Raw genomic sequence first — 17202 nt, 5'->3', positions numbered from 1 at the left:
CACGCCGCGGCCGAGCCAGATCGCCAGCGGCGACGTCGGGCCGAGGATCAGGCGGTTCGGGTCCGCGAGGCGGAGCAGCGACAGCGTCGACGTCAACATAAAAACCGGGGCCGCACACTTCAGCTTCGCTGGTTTGCCATCTGCACGGAGCGCATACGATACACGGATGCGCACACGTTGCATGGCTTTGTTGACTACTCTTCACAAAAAGTTTTGTGCTAGAGTGCTTCACTGAGCAGTGTACAATAATGTTGATGCCATATTTATATTAAAGCACATCTGTTGTTTTTCAGGTCAGTCGCACACCCTGACAGAGGAATCAAGGTCCAGTGCTCAAGCAAGCAGCATCACATTGTACCAAAAGCTGTCTCCATAATCAGTTGTCTTCACGATCGAGATATAAAGTCAAAGGCTTCAACAACGTAATGCCGTTGCCAATTTGAGTAATTTTTCAGCACCGTTAGGATTTGATATGTAGCTGCTTTTTGTACTGTAGTAAGAAGTTCGCCGTTCCCGTTTTGCTTTCATGTATCTTATTTAGCCATGAGTTTTCTTCCTTTAAAATAAAGCACTTTTCTATTTTCGTAGGAAACGAACTGTAGCTTGACTCTTCTTTGTAGCACCATTTACCATAGTGTTGTAATTGCCACCAGCTATTTGCTACACGTGACTCTATGAAATATCTCGTTCCTTGATTTAGAGAAGAAAAAAGAAGCGGTAAAATGAAATTACGTTAACCAATTTGCAGGAGAGAACAGTTTTGCTATTTTGCCAGTCAGGGATGATAGTTAAACCAATATCTCACTTTGAAAAACAAATTCATTTTACATCGAAAAAGTATTCGATTGCATTTTGAAAATATCCCCTTCTCGTCAATGTGCACTTCACAATTCTGGACACTATGACATAACACACATTGCGCACCCAGCTTCATGCTATTGTGTGCATGATGCAAATCCGTGCATAAATACGTGCGGTCCCTAACAAAGGAAAACTAATGACAGGGTCGGAATTGAATTATGGGGTTTTACGTGCCAAAACCACTTTCTCATTATGAGGCACGCCGTAGTGGGGGACTCCGGGAAGTTTGACCACCTGGGGTTCTTTAACGTGCATCTAAAGCTAAGTACACGGGTGTTTTCACATTTCGCTCCCATCGAAATGCGGCCGCCGTGGCCGGGATTCGATCCCGCGACCTCCTGCTCAGCAGCCCAACACCATAGCCACTGAGCAACCACGGTGGGCGACAGGGTTGGGAGAGTTCAGGAAATTGGAGATCAGTACGTATAATACACAAAGATATGCGTATTTATTTACTTCGTTTACCTTGCTTTGAAAGTCCTTGTACATTTTTTCTATTCTTCTTTTACGTACGCGTGCGATCCAAGCAAGCAGATGCTTATCTATAGACTGGGCAATTAAGCTCTTATAACAACTGGAGGAAAACTGATGTTGCTTGTTTTCTGAACCTAGTTCACATAAGCTGGTATTTAATATTCCTGTATTCATATTTATCTGTCAAAGGATCTTTTGTTGTAAACGAAAACAAAAATTTCTTATTTTCTACAATGCCCTAAATAACAAATTCTTACAGCCACTGAGAAATAAAGTGCTGACCATATTTAACAGCAGTACCAGAAATCTTAGTAAAGTAAAAGAAAAGGAGACACACATGAGCGCTACGTGTGAACATTGTATTTTTGCCCTACAGTTAAATATTTCCAGCTTTGGCCACACAGTCTAATGTTTGTTTTGAGGCAAACTGCATATTTACAGGATAGTTGTTATTTAAAATGTTCCTGTGAGGCACGATAGGAAAAATTCGGCAGCATGTTGCACTCCTGTAACACGTCAAGGCGAAAGCCTGCTGTATAAGTGGTAATGCATTCCCTGTGCATTTTTTTCTCTTTTAACGCTACACAAATACTGCACCGAAAAACGTACGCTGAGAAATTTGAGACTTAGAACAATTTCTCTAAAGAAACCGCCTCCTGAAATACCTTGCGTTGTAGCAACATACTCAGGCCAATCGTACCCGAGTCTTTGTTGACACACGGTGCGCAGGAATGGGTCTCTAACATCACGAAAAAATGAAAACCTGTTTACTATCTGTCGCACAAAGAAATGTCCCAGTGCTAATCCGCCGGCCGTCACCTCCCGAAACAAGTTCTTGCGCCTGCACCTCTCCCACGTGGAAATAGACTAGACCATGCCAGGACGGGAAGCAGCAATGAACCCCTCCAACTTACTCGAAACAAAGCGCGAAATAAAACAAAATGTTATAGACGACGACGACGGCAAAAAGCAGATTATTTCCGACACCGGGAATCGAACCCGGGCCTCCTGGGTGAGAGCCAGGTATCCTAGCCATTAGACCATGCCGGAGGACGGCCAGCACCAATCAACCCCTGCAACTTGATCGAAAGAAAGCGCGAGACAAAACAAAATATAGACAACGACAAAAAGCTAACCAAAAATATTTCCGACACCGGGAATCGAACCCGGGCCTCCTGGGTGAGAGCCAGGTATCCTAGCCACTAGACCATGCCGGAGGACGGCCAGCACCAATGAACCCCTCCAACGTAATAGAAAAAAAGCGCGAAATAAAACAAAATGTTATAGACGACGACAGAAAGCAAACTATTTCCGACACCGGGAATCGAACCCGGGCCTCCTGGGTGAAAGCCAGGTACCCTAGCCACTAGACCATGCCAAGACGGGAAGCAGCAATGAACCAGTCCAACTTACTCGAAAGAAAGCGCGAAATAAAACCCTATGTTATAGACGACGACGGCAAAAACCAAACAATTTCGGACACCGGGAATCGAACCCAGGCCTCCTGGGAGAGAGCCAGGTATCCTAGCCACTAGACCATGCCTTTTTTTTCTTTATTTCCGGTAATCAGCAATACATCGGAAGGGCAACATGACGAACGTATATACACAGACAGATGAACTTCTCATCCGTTAAGAAAAATAATAAGTAAAAGCCGTCTTTTATATGTGAGCTGGCGTTGTTTAAAATTCTTTAAGATTAGCCAGGGGTTCTATCCTGGCCATCCAAGGCGGAGGACACTAATGTGTAGCAAGCATATCAAGAAAACCTGTTATTTGTTCTCGAAAGAATACACGGGCTCGTCTAGGATCGGGATCGCAATAGAAGCCTGCCATGCGGGCTCGCCATATACAGTAGAGGCCAGTTAACATTATCTGATCGAAAGATGTTCCGTCCTCGTCATCTATCGGTAGATACCTTATGCCCTGTGGGTAAAGAGGAAATTCTTTCTTTATTGTTCGCTGTAGAACATCCAAAAAGAAAACTCCTGCCAACAGTGTAAAAAACATCGTCTATTGTCTCTGGTTGTTTGCATATGAAGCAATGTGAGCCCCATGGCATGTATAAGCCCCTTTCTTCTAAAAACGTTGCAACTGAGAGCGTACCTGTGTGTAGTTTGAAAAAGAAAGTTTTCATACCAGGCGGTACCTGCATTTTTTTAACGCGTTTCAAAACATTCTGGCCTGGACCTCGACTGTATATAGTTCGGTACCGAGGCGGGGAAAAAAGGCTGTCCAATAGATCATTGCGCAGCCTTTTTTCTTGTGACCGTAAACAAATATTCTTTGGAAAACCGTACAGCAAGGAAACGAACACTCAGCACAATTTCCTTATAGAAACCGAACACTACACCCGGTACACTTTGAGACCATATAATAAACTCTGGTAACAAAAGCGCAAGTCTAACCTTGCAAACTGATTGAAGAAATGGATCATCATTGTTGTTGAAGAAAAAGAACGGTCGAACTAATTGCCTCACAAATTGGTGGGCCAGCCCTAACCCTCCATCTTTCAACCGTCTGAACAGGTTGTTGCGGCTGCATCTCTCCCATCCAGAACCCCACACAAACACGGCAAAAACTCTGTGCAATTTCTGAACAACAGCTCTGTTACAAAAAATGAATTGCATAACGTACCATAGCTTGGCTACGAAAATCAAGTTGCAGACAGTAGCCCTGGCAAATACTGAAAGGTGTTTGGCTTTCCACGCCTCAGCCTTCTCTTTAACCCTTTTAAGCTCGCACTGCCAGTATTCATCGCTCTGTTTATAAGCTTCAAGTGGTAGGCCCAAGTATTTTGCTGGCGTTGTTGACCACGTGACGTTCGCAAAGATAGCAGGGGTGTTAGGCCACTCCCCATGCCAAATACCGTGGCACTTGCTCCAGTTTACTCTCAGTGATTTGACCAAAATATTTGACAAGATTTATCGTTTGCAAGACGCTCTCCTTGTCTTTGCAACACACGGTTACGTCATCAGCATAGGCCAGGAGTTTAACTTCTAATGCTTGCATCGTAAACCCATGAATACATTTGTTCTCAGTCACTGCCAAACACAAAGTTTCTGAATAAATACAGAACAGGAGTGGGCTGGCTGGGCAGCCCTGACGCACGGAACGTTGAATGCTGATGGGGGCCCCCAGTGACTTGTTAATTATAAGCTTAGTACTGCCGTTCCGGTACGCCATGGCCACCCCGTCAGTAATTATGTACCCGACATTTATATGCTTTAGAATGGCAATTAAAATAACGTGAGCAACACAGTCAAAAGCTTTCTCCAAATCAAATTGGAGAATTGCAACTCGCGACCTTAAGGCGTCACAACGTTCTAGAATTGATATCATTATGTGTATGTTTCTGCTTATGGTACGTCCCTTGATGCCGCATGTTTGGTGCCTACCTACTATGGTTTCCATTACTTATTGTAACCTGCTAGCGATTATCTTCATGAATACTTTGTAATCATTGTTGGTAAGTGATTTTGGTCTGTACGACGTTACATGTTTTAGTTTTGTAGGCTCGTCGGTCTTAGGGATGAGCACAGTGTGTGCTTCCCCGAAAGAATATGGCAATGCGTTTACTTCATACGCTTCGTTAAAGATGTCAGCGAGAAGAGGCGACAAGTCTGATTTAAACTGTTTATAAAAAGCGACGCAAAGGCCATCTGGACCAGGCGATTTTCTATTTTTTAAACTATCAATTGCCTTTTCCACTTCATGTGCTGATATCGGTGCCTCTAGTCTATTCTTCGTGTCGTCGCTTAGTTGCGGCATGCGTCCCAAAAAACGTGGCTCTAAAGGCATCTACGTCAACAGTACTCGATGCAAACAGCTGTTGAAAGTGCTGGAAAAACACTTGTGCTATGTCCTCACAATCGGTTATTTCGTTATTATCTACTTCAAGTACATCTATGTGATTACGCCGTGCATGCCTCTTCTCAAGACCGAGCGCGCGTTTAGTTGGCGCCTCATCTGCTCTCAATGCCTCGGCTCTTGCGCGTATAATCGCTCCCCGATATCGTTCTTCATCGCATAACTTTCGCTTTTATGCTGCGCAGATCGTCTTTGTATGCGCCCGGTTGGCTGCACTCTAAGGCCGTTAATTTTTCCAACACCGTCCTTAGTTGTTTCTCTTTAGCTTTGTCTTCATACTTCATTTTACAGGAGCGATCGATTGTGGCTAGTTTAATTCGTTGTTTAAAATTTTCCCACTTTTCGGTGACTTGCGCGACGTTGTTATTTTCTAGTTCCTTCAAATGATCCTGTACATAGCTTAGAAAAACATCATTCTTTAACAATTTGGAATTCATTTTCCACATCTCCCACGTGAAAGTGTTGTGTTTTGCTTTGCGTCCAACATACATCTTGACCAAACAGTGATCAGTGAATGAAAGAGGCGTGACACCGTAGCTGCTACACAGGGGTATTACGTTTAGTGACACGTATATTCTGTCTAGACGAGCGTGACTATCGCCCTGGAAGTATGTGTAATGAACCTCGCGTGTTCCAACCAGACAGTCAGCCACGTCGTCTAGGTCGAACTCGGCTAATAATTCAGTAAGGATATGGCAACTTTTGTCATTTGTTCTCCGGCCTGTTCTGTCCCGATCTCGGAGTACAGAATTAAAATCCCCCATAGTAATCATTTTTCTATTCCGGCAAATGTGCGTCTTTAAGAATTGAAAATATACAGTGCGCTCTTCACAAACATTGGGTGCATATACACACAAAACACGCCACGAATCATCACTAAAAGTAAAGGCAGCATACACTAATTTGCCTGAAGGGCACGAATAATAATTTCCAATAGATGGCCCGGGCAGTTTCATAATAAATAAAATAACGCCCGCCGACGCTCCTTTTGCATGGCTCACTACCGCGTAATACAAAGAGGTAAACCTTAGCACCATGCGCCGGGTCTCTTCCTCCATTTCGACCTTTGTCTCCTGCACGGCCAGAACATCGAGGTCTTGGTCCACCATCGTCCGGTACACTTGGCTTTGTTTACGCTTGGCGGCCAGACCTCTCACGTTTAGAGTGCCTAAGCTAAGCCTAGGGATGGTTTTGAGAGAGGCCCGGAGCACGGTGCTCACCACAACGTCTAGCGAGCGGCTAGACGCCTCCGGGACCGTCCGGTGGTCTGGTGAGGTCCGGAGACGGCTGTGGCTTGTCGGCGCCCTTCCTGTCCCGAGGAATGTTTGGAGAGGGCTTGAAGCTGGTCCTTCTTGTCATAGTTGTCTTTGTGGGCGGTCCGTCGGCGTGGTTCTTTGCAGCTGCTTTCCCGTCGGTAGCGTCTAGCGACCTCTTAAATGTAGCGTCGCCGCTCGTATCCATGGGGTCGCTGCTTGGGGACGGATCCCCAACTTCTATCCCGCATGCGGCTTCATCGACTACTAGGCAGTTTTCCTTGCTTTTGTCCCGCTCTTCTGCAGGACCCGTTGTCGTCCCATCTTTCTTTTCGGGGTTAACAAATACACCTTCCGTATCTTTCGCTTCCTCCGCTGTCACATCCGCATTGTTGGCGCTCTGCTTGTCACCAAACCCCTTGGCAGCGTCCTCGGCTTCAGCAGCATCCATCCTCATCTGCGCGACGACCTCATTTGCTGGTGGCTCCACGGCTGCAGCGTACGTGCGTATGTATTGATCTTCTGAGTGCCCAAAGTTTCGACATCGAGCGCAACGCGGCACTTTGCGCTCGCGACGGACGTGTCCGACACCCTTGCATCGTAGGCACTGCATCGGCCGTCCAGGCGCTACGACAAGGGCCAGTTCACCGGCAACTCGGATTTGGTGCGGGAGGTCATCGACTTTCCTCCCGCTCTTCAACTTCAACAGCACTGTCCGAGACGTTGAGTCCTTGTCGCCTACTCCTCTGACCCGCCATCGTTCTCTCTTCACTTCCACGACCTTGCCAAAGGCCGCCAGCGCTGCCTTTATATCTTCGTCAGCCACCCAATACAGCAGCCACTGAAGGCGGAGGCCTACCCGTTGGTCTTGAGGGTCGACGATTGCGCCGCGACGCCCCTTCACGTTGAGCTCTTTCAACGCCAGCATCCTTTTCGTTCCCTCGTCGCTCGAGAAGGTGACTGCTCATACGATTGATCTGGTAGGCTCCTAGGGCCACGACCTCCGGCAGCAATCCAGTCGGGGCGAGCGCATCTCGAAAGTCTTCGACCCTATAGGGCCTCGCTCGCACGTCGCCATGCAAAAACACGGTGTTTTTCACGACAGAACCCTTGGGCAGTGGTGGCAAAATAAACTGGCAGCTCGCTTCTTTGTTACCGTAGATAAGCCTGTTACCGCGGCCGGTGGCCGCAAAAGCCGCTCCTTCGGAGCCCATGATTCACACGTCCGTACAGCTCGGCTGTCGGAAGCAGAATCCCACTAGATCATGCCGGAGGACGGGAAGCAGCAATGAACCCCTCCAACTTACTCGAAAGAAAGCGGGAAATAAAACAAAATATTATAGACGACGACGGCAAAAAGCAAACTATTTCCGACACCGGGAATCGAACCCGGGCCTCCTGCGTGAGAGCCAGGTATCCTAGCCACTAGACCATGCCAGAGGACGGGAAGCAGCAGTGAACCCCCTTTTTTTCTTTATTACATGGAAAACAAAACTGAAGGTGTATTACAAAGTGGACGCAACTGTACACTTAAAACTCAGGCAAACACACACACATGCATCCAACAAGTGCATCCAGTCTGGCGGAGGTTCCTGCGCAGCGTACACAGTTCTTATAGAAGCAGCACTTTCGCGAAACAAGGATATTGTAGATCGCGGGCTTTCGGCATGGCATTCACACAGCCTACTTCTCCATAGGCTATATAAACTAAGTACTATGAACATGTCATAGGGAGGACCACCCGTGACCTTAAATGGTAGAAACCTAATTGAATATGGAGTAATGTCAATGTCTTTTTTAAGCGTCCGTTGGAGAATGTCCCCAAAAAATACAGCGTGCCTACAGTCTATGAAACAGTGATCTATGGTTTCGGCACGTGGACAGAGTCTACAGTTTGTTGACCACGGCACAAGGAAACCTCTCGAATTCAACCAAGTGTTAACAGGGAGTGTTTCCGAATGTAATTTAAAGAAAAATGTTTTTACTCCAGGAGGTACACACATTTTTCGGACGCGCTTAAGTGCATTCTGATAAGGTCGGCTTAAATAAGGTAACGATACAAAGCATCTGGGAAAATAGAGTCCACCAGTGCCGCAGAAATTGCTTTTCGACTCGCAGTGAACACGTACTCCAGGCTGAATCTGACCCTCAAGAAAAGAAATATGTCAACAATCTCCTTTAGAAAGCCCCAAGGAGCCTGTGGGACATCTTTGGCATTTGATGACACTACTATATTAGGAACATGATGAACTAAACGAAGTTGCAACATTTTACGCAAAAACGGATGGTCACTGTCACGAAGGAAAAACAGGCGAGAAACAATTTGCCTGACGAAGAGGTGGACTAATCCTAGGCCACCACGTTCAAGGGGGAGGAATAGATTGTCGCGCCGCATCTATTCACAAGTCGAACTCCCAATAAATGTTGCAAATACGCGATGCACTGCCTGAAGGCGAAGTCGTGAGCAGTGCAGTACCTGCAGCACATACATGATACGGGAAGCTAGGAACACGTTGCACACTTCAGCACGAATGAACATCGACAAATTCCGCCCTCGCCATGAATTCACTTTACGTTGAATTTTGCCAACTTCTCCCGACCAATGAGCGTTGCTATTTCTATACTGTGTGAGAGGCGCACCTAAATAACGCACATCTTCTTTCCATTGAATTCCTGCGTAATGTGATGGCATTGTGGCCCATAATCCAAACCATAAACCTGAACTTTTTTCAAAGTTAACGCTTGCACCAGAAGCTGCACAAAATTCTTCTGTAATTACAAGAGCAGTTTTTACACTCTTCTTATCGGTGCAAAAAAAGGCCACGTCGTCTGCATACGCAAGAACCCGAACCTCATTAGTCAGTAATTTAAACCCTTCGAAATTTTGTTGATTAAGAATACTCCGACAAAGTGGCTCTAAATACAAGCAGAACAGAAGCGGTGACAAAGGGCATCCTTTTCGTACTGATGACACAAGCCTAATCGGATCGGAGAGAGAGTCATTCACTATCAGCCTCGTTGAGCCATTAGCATAACATATCCTGACACCTCTAAGGAGCAGGGATCCGATATTTATATGCTCTAGTACAGTAAACAGGAATGAGTGATTCACCCTGTCGAAGGCTTTAGCCAGATCTAACTGTACCATTGCCACCTGTCCGATTCCCTCAGCTAGACACTCTAGCACCGATGTCGCAACATGAATGTTCGTCTAAATGGACCGGCCCCTGATGCCACATGTTTGATGATCACCGACCACAGATCTTATTACAGCTTGCAAACGGTTAGCTAAAACCTTAGCAAAAATTTTATAATCCACATCGCATAAAGAGATAGGTCGATATCCGTCAACTTTTTGCAATTTAGTGTCATCATCGCTTTTGGCTATAAGGACAGTGTGTCCTTCGTACATTGTGGCGGTTAGGTACCCTACTTTCAAAGCCTTACGGTACATTTGAAGTAACAATGGCGATAAGAGGGAACGAAAACACTGATAAAATTCGGCAGTAAGGCCATCCGGGCCGGGTGTCTTGCCCTTCGCTAACGAATCGATGCATGCAGTTACCTCATTGATATCATTGTTTTCATTTGTATAATCGTAATCATCCTGATTTAACTGGGGCAGCAACGATACAATTCTTTTGGCAGCATCTGTATCCAATGACTTATGGTCTCGAAATAATTTTTGATAATGCTCGAAAAACGCTTTAGTTATTAGAGTAGGCTCATTAACAATGCTTCCACCATACTCTATATCTATTATTTGCTTCGACAGCGCGTGTCGGCGCTCATCACCAAGGACCCTACTGCAAGGCTGTTCTTCCAGGAAACGCTGCTCTCGCGCCCGCACTAGTGCACCTCTGGATTTTTCCGCGTTCAAAGTTTGTAACTGTGCCTTGTCCTTATGAATATCATCAATATATTGACCCGGATATAGGCATTCAAGCTCCTGCAATTCACTCAGAAGTCTATACAATGCTTTGAAATTATTTTTTGTTTTGCTACATTAGTTTACAGATAGGGAAGGGCGCCTAATCTGTTGCGATATTGATATCATTGGTATGAGCTTTAAATTGGTGTGTGTTTATGCTCCGAACAAGTTACGTGAACGCGAGTGTTTCTTCTTATCTCTAGAGCATCATTTCTGTACTGATCGTGCATTGGTCCTCTTTGGAGACTTTAATTGTGTATGTAACGCGCAAGATCGTACGTCACTGAAGCTGAGACATGATCCAAGTAGTGATGCGTTGCAACGCCTGATATGTGATTATCAGCTTGTGGACATTGGGGAAAATGAAAAGGCGGCATGTCGATATATGCACTTCAAGGGTACTTCGCATGCAAGGCTTGATAGAATTTACGTTTCACTTAGCGCGTTACCTCTTATTTATGGTTACACTGTGCACCCTATATTCTTTAGTGACCATAACCTAGTCTCAGCATCGTTTGGCAGCCGTCGGTATCAAAGTCGGCGTATGTGCTGGGAGCTGTGGAAGTTCAATAACCAATTACTTTCGCGTGAGTGTTTCTTAAATCGTGTTACTGAGCTTATAGCTCATGTGTCATGCCGCAAGGACTTGCCACTCTTTGCTGTGTGGGAATTATTCAAATAGGAAGTTAAAATGATAGCTATTGAAGAATCATCAATATTGGCCTTTGAAAAAAAGCAGCAATGAGCCCCTCCAACTTACTCGAAAGAAAGCGCGAAATAAAACAAAATATTATAGAAGACGATGGCAAAAAGCAAACTATTTCCGACACCGGGAATGGAACCCGGGCCTCCTGGGTGAGAGCTAGGTATCTTAGCCACTAGACCATGCCGGAGGAATGGAAGCAGCAATGAGCCCCTCCAACTAACTCGAAAGAAAGCGCGAAATAAAACAAAATATTATAGAAGACGACGGCAAAAAGCAAACTATTTCCGACACCGGGAATGGAACCCGGGCCTCCTGGGTGAGAGCCAGGTATCCTAGCCACTAGACCATGCCGGAGGACGGGAAGCAGCAATGAGCCCCTCCAACTTACTCGAAAGAAAGCGCCAAATAAAACAAAATATTATAGAAGACGACGGCAAGAAGCAAACTATTTCCGAGACCGGTAATCGAACCCGGGCCTCCTGGGTGAGAGCCAGGTATCCTAGCCACTAGACCATGCCGAAATTTTTTTTCTTTATTACCTTCTTGGTACATGACACAATGAAAGACATACAAAACACTAATATCGCTTTACAAGTAAAAAATGCGAGCGGTGCACTGGCCAGCTCACACCAAAGGATTAAAAGCGTTTCAGTTTGGCGAGGTCATCCATTAATGGGAGCCATTCCGGCTGTTCTTTTTGAGCCTTAAACAGATCCCTTACATAAGACACATTTTCAATGAAATACTCTCGTACAGGGAGGATAGTTTCATCTGCATGCCTAAGCGCCACTCGATTTTTCCATATACTGTGTAAGCTGATAAGCATAAACATGTCCCACGGCACTTCGTCACCGCTATCTACCGATAGAAATCTTATGCCGCAAGGTGATATTGGAAGCTGCTTTTGTAAAGTTCGTTGCAAGACGTCCCAGTGAAATACAGCGTCAGCGCAGTGAAGGAACATGTGATCTATAGTCTCCGGTTTTCTACAGATTAGACCGTTTGTGGACCATGGGACAAGTATTCCTTTCTCTTGTAGCCGTGGTTTCACGGGCAGCGTGCCAGTGTGCAGCTGAAAGAAGAATGATTTCATTGAGGGCCGCACCGACATCTTTTTCACTCTCTTCAGTACATTCCCTTCAGAGCCAACACAGTATATGGAACGGTACAAAGGTATAGGCAACATAGTATCAATAAGGTCTTTATAAAGTTGTTTCCTTCTAACATCAGCAAGATACTGTGCAGAAAAGCGAACTTTCAAACACTGAAAACCGCGCACAACCTCCCAAAGAAAGCCCCGCACCCGTACGCGTTTCACAGGGCTGGATGATACAACATATTCAGGCAGTGCCTCTTTCAACCAAATTTGCATTACCGTACGCAGGAAAGCATCTTTTTGGTCTCAGAGGAACATAAATCTTGACACAAGTTGCCTAAGAAACAAATGAGCCAAACCTAGGCCACCCTTTCCCACGGACAGAGAGAGATTTGTGCGACTTGTCCTCTCCCAACTCGACCCCCAAATGAACACTGTGAAAACTCGGTGGTACGCTGGTCCGTGACATACACAGTGCCTGCAGCACATATCATACCTTGGCCACTAGAAAGAGGTTACATACTGTGGCCCGAGCAAAAATTGAAAGATCGCGGCCACCCCATTTGTGCGTACATTCCCGTGTGCGCTCAGTTTCCGCCTCCCAATATTTTGCAGGTTCTCGATAGTGGTCTAGCAGTACTCCCAAGTATTTGACAGGTGACGTTGCCCACTGAACGCTCTCAAACATTTCATGCGCATAATCCCATTTTCCGTGCCAGAAACCAAAACACTTTTCCCAGTTTATCACACTTCCGGAGGCTTTGCAAAACCTAGCCGCGTCCTTCACCACTTCAGTTAGACTTTCCGTATCCTCGCAAATAATGGCGATATCATCCGCATACGCAAGTACTTTAACTTCAGTGGACAACATCGTGAAGCCACGCACTTTTTCGTTTGATATAATTTTCAGGCAAAAAGGTTCGAGATACAGTGCAAACAACAATGGAGACAATGGGCACCCTTGCCTCACGGAAGAACGAACTGTGATACTTTCACTCAGCTGCTTATTAACAATAAGGTTTGCCGTACAACCAGCATTTGCCATTTTGACACCTTCCAAGAGCACTCGGCCGACATTCACGTGTTCGAGGATATAAAACAGAATATGGTGGTTGACGCGGTCAAAGGCCTTTTCCATGTCCAGTTGCAACATGGCTACACGTTTATCAAATGCATCGCAGCATTCTAATATGCTCCGTGCTACGTGAATATTTGTCGTTATCGTACGTCCTTTAATCCCGCACGTTTGGTGCTGGCCTACGATAGCCTTTATTACATTCTGGAACCTTCTGCCCAGAACCATCATGAATATTTTATAGTCCACATTCGTGAGACTTATGGGCCGATACCCTCTGACTGACAATCTCTTAACCGGGTCTTCACTCTACGGAATTAGGACGGTGTGACTTCTTCGGAAGGACGGAGGCATCATCTGCTTTTCGTACGTTTCTTGAATTACGCTGTGCAGAATATGCGCCATGTCAGACTTAAACGCTTTGTAAAAAGCTGCACTCAGCCCGTCGGGACCAGGTGATTTGCCGGAGCTCAACTCGTCGATTGCACGCTCTACTTCCGCTGCACTAATCGATGCCTCGAGCCCCAGCTTGACTTCATCCTCTAAGATAGGCATCAGTGCCAGAAACTCCGCCGCGAGGCCTTCTTCAACACGTGACTCGTGACCCAGTAGTCCTTCGTAATAATCAACAAACGCACGTTGAAAAGTGTTAGAGTCACGAGCGATTTCGCTTTTGTACTCTATCGCTTTTATCTCGTCCTTTACTGCATATCGTTTTTCGTCGCGCAGGGACCGCTTTGTCGGCGTCTCGCCAAACCACAACCGCTCTGCACGTGCGCGTATGACCGCTCCTTTATATTTTTCTTTATCCATCAGTTCTAACTTATTTTTTTATTTCCTTTATTTCTTTTCCGTACTGGCCAGGCTGAGCACTTTCCGAACTCGGCAGCAAATCTAAGCGGCTCTGAAATCCTTTTTCGTCTGCCTTGTCGCTTTGGCGCAGCGCACTCGCTCTTTCTATAGCGATCATTTTTATTTCTTCTTTAAAATGTTCCCATTTTCCAATAACGTCCCTCTGATCACCCGTTTGCAAACAGTCAATTTTTTCGTTTACTGTAAACACAAAACGTTCATCCTCAAGAAGCCTTACATTAAATTTCCATAGTTCCCAGTTGAGCTTTGACCTTTTGATCTTCGTTCCTATTGTAACCATTACCTTGCAATGATCGCTGAACGCAACGTTTTTAATCAAGTAGTCACTGCACATTGGGACCAGGCCAGCAGACGCATAAACCCTGTCAAGTCTTGCATGACTTGCTTGTTGGAAATGTGTGAACTGCAGACGGGCACCTTCTGACAGAGCACTCCCGACGTCTTCCAAATTGTGCTCCAGGACAACTGCATTCAAAAGTAACGAGCTCTGGTTTCAAATGTTCGCGTTAGTAACTCTGTCTTCGGGCATGCATACGCAGTTGAAGTCACCCATCAGAATAATGTATCTAGGAGACTTCAGATAGGGCTGGACCATTTCGAAGAAAGCTTTGCGCTCATTTTCCTTATTTGGGGCATACACACACATTACGCACCACTGTAAATCAAGATACGAAAAATCACACATCACAAAACGCCCGGTGTTGAAAACTGTAACAGATTCTTCAATAGCACCTAAAGAATTTCGAATTAAAATGGCACACCCTCCCGACGTACCAACCGAATGACACACGCATACATTGTAACGGCTTCTCAAAGGCTCAACCATGCGGTTCGTCTGAGCTTCACTTTCCACCTTGGTCTCTTGCACTGCCACTACGTCCACATCGTTCTCAAGCAGGAGGCGACTTAATTGATACTGACGCCGCCTCGCTGCCAGTCCCCTTACATTAAACGTGGCAAATTTAAGTGCTGCTTCTGTTCTGCCTGCCATGTGCGCGACAAATTAAATAGGCCGAACGGCTTCGTGCTCACCTTAAGCCTTAATACACCGAGAAGTGAAGCTCAGCGATTTTCCCTTCTCAAGAGTTCTCGAGCCCACCCACGAGGCGTGCTCGCTTTCTGCAGCAGGCGGGCGCAGCCTCAGCGCGCTGGTCGTCGTAGTCATGTTGTGGGTCGCCTCTCGTCCCTTGTCAAGCCAGAAGGGAGCCATGGTTGCTACGTCGGTGTAGTCTTCGCCGGCTTTTTGTCCGGCGGGATGTTGGGCTTCGGGCGAAACGTCGGCCGGCGCTGCCCTCCCGATTTGGGGGGTGGTTCGTCGATACTCGCAGAAGCATGCTGAACCTCTTCGACACAGGCCTTGTCGTGTGTCCTCTTTGCTGGAGCACTACTCATGCTTGGTTGGACGACGTCCATGCCTTCTCCCTCCTCTTGAGGTTTTCCATGTACTGCTTCCGTAGCAGTACTTGTGCTCAGTTCCGCTGCATCAATCTTCGGGGCTACAACAGCCTGCTTCGACGCAGTGGTCTGGTCTTCAGTCTGTGTCGCTGCCACGCCCCCCTTGACGGCATTAGGCGCTGCCTGCGGCGTATTCTTTTCTGCTGTTCTCGCTGCCTCCTCGGATTCGTCCGCATCCATGAGAAGTTCGGAGTCGTCTTCTCCTCTCATGTGCCCTGTGACATTTGCGTACGTTTTGACGCACTGCGATTGGTCATGGACGAAGCGACGGCATTGACTGCAACGGGGAACTTTGCATTCACGTCGGACGTGTCCTGAGGTATGGCACCTTAGGCAAAGCGGGGCTCTTCCAGGAACCACAACGAGGGCCTGCTCTCCAGCAATGCGTAGCTGGTCAGGCAGGTCATCAATTGTAACTCCAGGCTTCACCTTCAAGGACACACAACGCGTTGATGAACCTTTGTCCATGGCTCCCTGAACGCGCCAGCGTTCCTTGGCGACTTCCGTCACCGTTCCGTAAGGTGCAAAGGCTGTTCGCACATCTTCGTCTTGCACGTTGTACAAAATCCAGTGGATCTTCATCCTCACGTCCTGGTCATCCGGATCAATGACAATGCACCGCCGTTCTTTAAAAGTCACTTCACGGGCTGAAAGCAGCTTCTTCATTCCTTCAACACTCTTGAACGTGATAGCCCAGATGTGATTCATTTGGTACGCCCCCAAGGCAACAACCTCGGGGAGCAGTGCCAAACGAACCAGTGCGTCGCGAAAATCCTCGACCTTGTAGGGCCTTGCTCTGACGTCGGCGTGCAAAAACAGCGTATTGACAACAATTCGACCTGTTGGTAGCCGCGGCAAAATAACTTCATAATCCTGGTCACTCGAGCCAGCAAACCTGTTTCCACGGCCAAGCTGGGCCGCTGATACCGCTCCGTTGGAGCACATGATGCGCACGTCCGTCCCGCTCGGTCGCCGGAAGTGGAATCGACTAGACCATGCCGGAGGACGGGAAGCAGCAATGAGCCCCTCCAACTTACTCGAAAGAAAGCGCGAAATAAAACAAAATATTATAGAAGACGACGGCAAAAGCAAACTATTTCCGACACCGGGAATCGAACCCGGGCCACCTGGGTGAGAGCCAGGTATCCTAGCCACTAGACCTTGCCGGATTTTTTTTTCTTTATTACCTTGTGATGAACATTGTACACACATAACAGCAAACAAAATACATCAAATCCCTAGCCATTCGGCTAGTTCGTATGTTTTAAAATGGCTTAATTTTGGCCAGTTCATCAAAAACAGAAATCCACTCCGGAGGATCATTTAGGGCCTTATAAACATCCCTAATATAAATGACAGCTTCTACGAAATAGTGTCTTGCCGATTGGGGATACCAATTCGCATGTCTGACGTCCATTCTTGTTCGCCAGATACTGTGCATGCACATGACCATGAGCATATCACTGGGTACTCCTTCCGGTTCAGCACAAGGTAAGTACCGGATTCCGAAAGGGCTTAATGGCAGGTGTTTTTTTAAAGTCCTTTGAAGTACATCCCATAGGAACATCGCGTCATGGCAGTCGAGAAAAGCATGTTCAATTCTTTCCGG

At 46.6% G+C, this 17202-nt stretch overlaps 1 protein-coding gene, 7 non-coding genes and 1 pseudogene across 8 annotated transcripts; all 9 read right to left on the bottom strand.

Moving 5' to 3' along the window:
* Nucleotides 1-2313: 2313 nt before the first annotated feature.
* TRNAE-CUC (transfer RNA glutamic acid (anticodon CUC)) lies at nucleotides 2314-2385 on the bottom strand. The gene has a single exon. It is a non-coding gene; the product is annotated as a tRNA-Glu (tRNA).
* A 95-nt stretch (nucleotides 2386-2480) lies between these two features.
* TRNAE-CUC (transfer RNA glutamic acid (anticodon CUC)) lies at nucleotides 2481-2552 on the bottom strand. Its single transcript has one exon. It is a non-coding gene; the product is annotated as a tRNA-Glu (tRNA).
* Nucleotides 2553-2644: 92 nt separating this feature from the next.
* TRNAE-UUC (transfer RNA glutamic acid (anticodon UUC)) lies at nucleotides 2645-2717 on the bottom strand. The gene has a single exon. It is a non-coding gene; the product is annotated as a tRNA-Glu (tRNA).
* Nucleotides 2718-6443: 3726 nt separating this feature from the next.
* Nucleotides 6444-15348, bottom strand: LOC140216559 (uncharacterized; annotated as a pseudogene).
* TRNAE-CUC (transfer RNA glutamic acid (anticodon CUC)) lies at nucleotides 7826-7897 on the bottom strand. Its single transcript has one exon. It is a non-coding gene; the product is annotated as a tRNA-Glu (tRNA).
* Nucleotides 11210-11281, bottom strand: TRNAE-CUC (transfer RNA glutamic acid (anticodon CUC)). The gene has a single exon. It is a non-coding gene; the product is annotated as a tRNA-Glu (tRNA).
* Nucleotides 11377-11448, bottom strand: TRNAE-CUC (transfer RNA glutamic acid (anticodon CUC)). Its single transcript has one exon. It is a non-coding gene; the product is annotated as a tRNA-Glu (tRNA).
* Nucleotides 15349-15353: 5 nt separating the features above from the next.
* On the bottom strand, nucleotides 15354-16538 carry LOC140216558 (uncharacterized). Its single transcript, XM_072286927.1, has one exon. It carries the CDS (start codon nucleotides 16536-16538, stop codon nucleotides 15354-15356), a length of 1185 nt encoding a protein of 394 aa, XP_072143028.1.
* Nucleotides 16539-16690: 152 nt separating this feature from the next.
* TRNAE-CUC (transfer RNA glutamic acid (anticodon CUC)) lies at nucleotides 16691-16762 on the bottom strand. The gene has a single exon. It is a non-coding gene; the product is annotated as a tRNA-Glu (tRNA).
* Nucleotides 16763-17202: the final 440 nt, after the last annotated feature.

Source organism: Dermacentor andersoni, chromosome 3, assembly GCF_023375885.2.
Source record: "Dermacentor andersoni chromosome 3, qqDerAnde1_hic_scaffold, whole genome shotgun sequence".
Classification (NCBI taxonomy): Eukaryota; Metazoa; Arthropoda; class Arachnida; order Ixodida; family Ixodidae; genus Dermacentor; species Dermacentor andersoni.
This window is presented reverse-complemented; position numbering and strand designations above follow the sequence as displayed.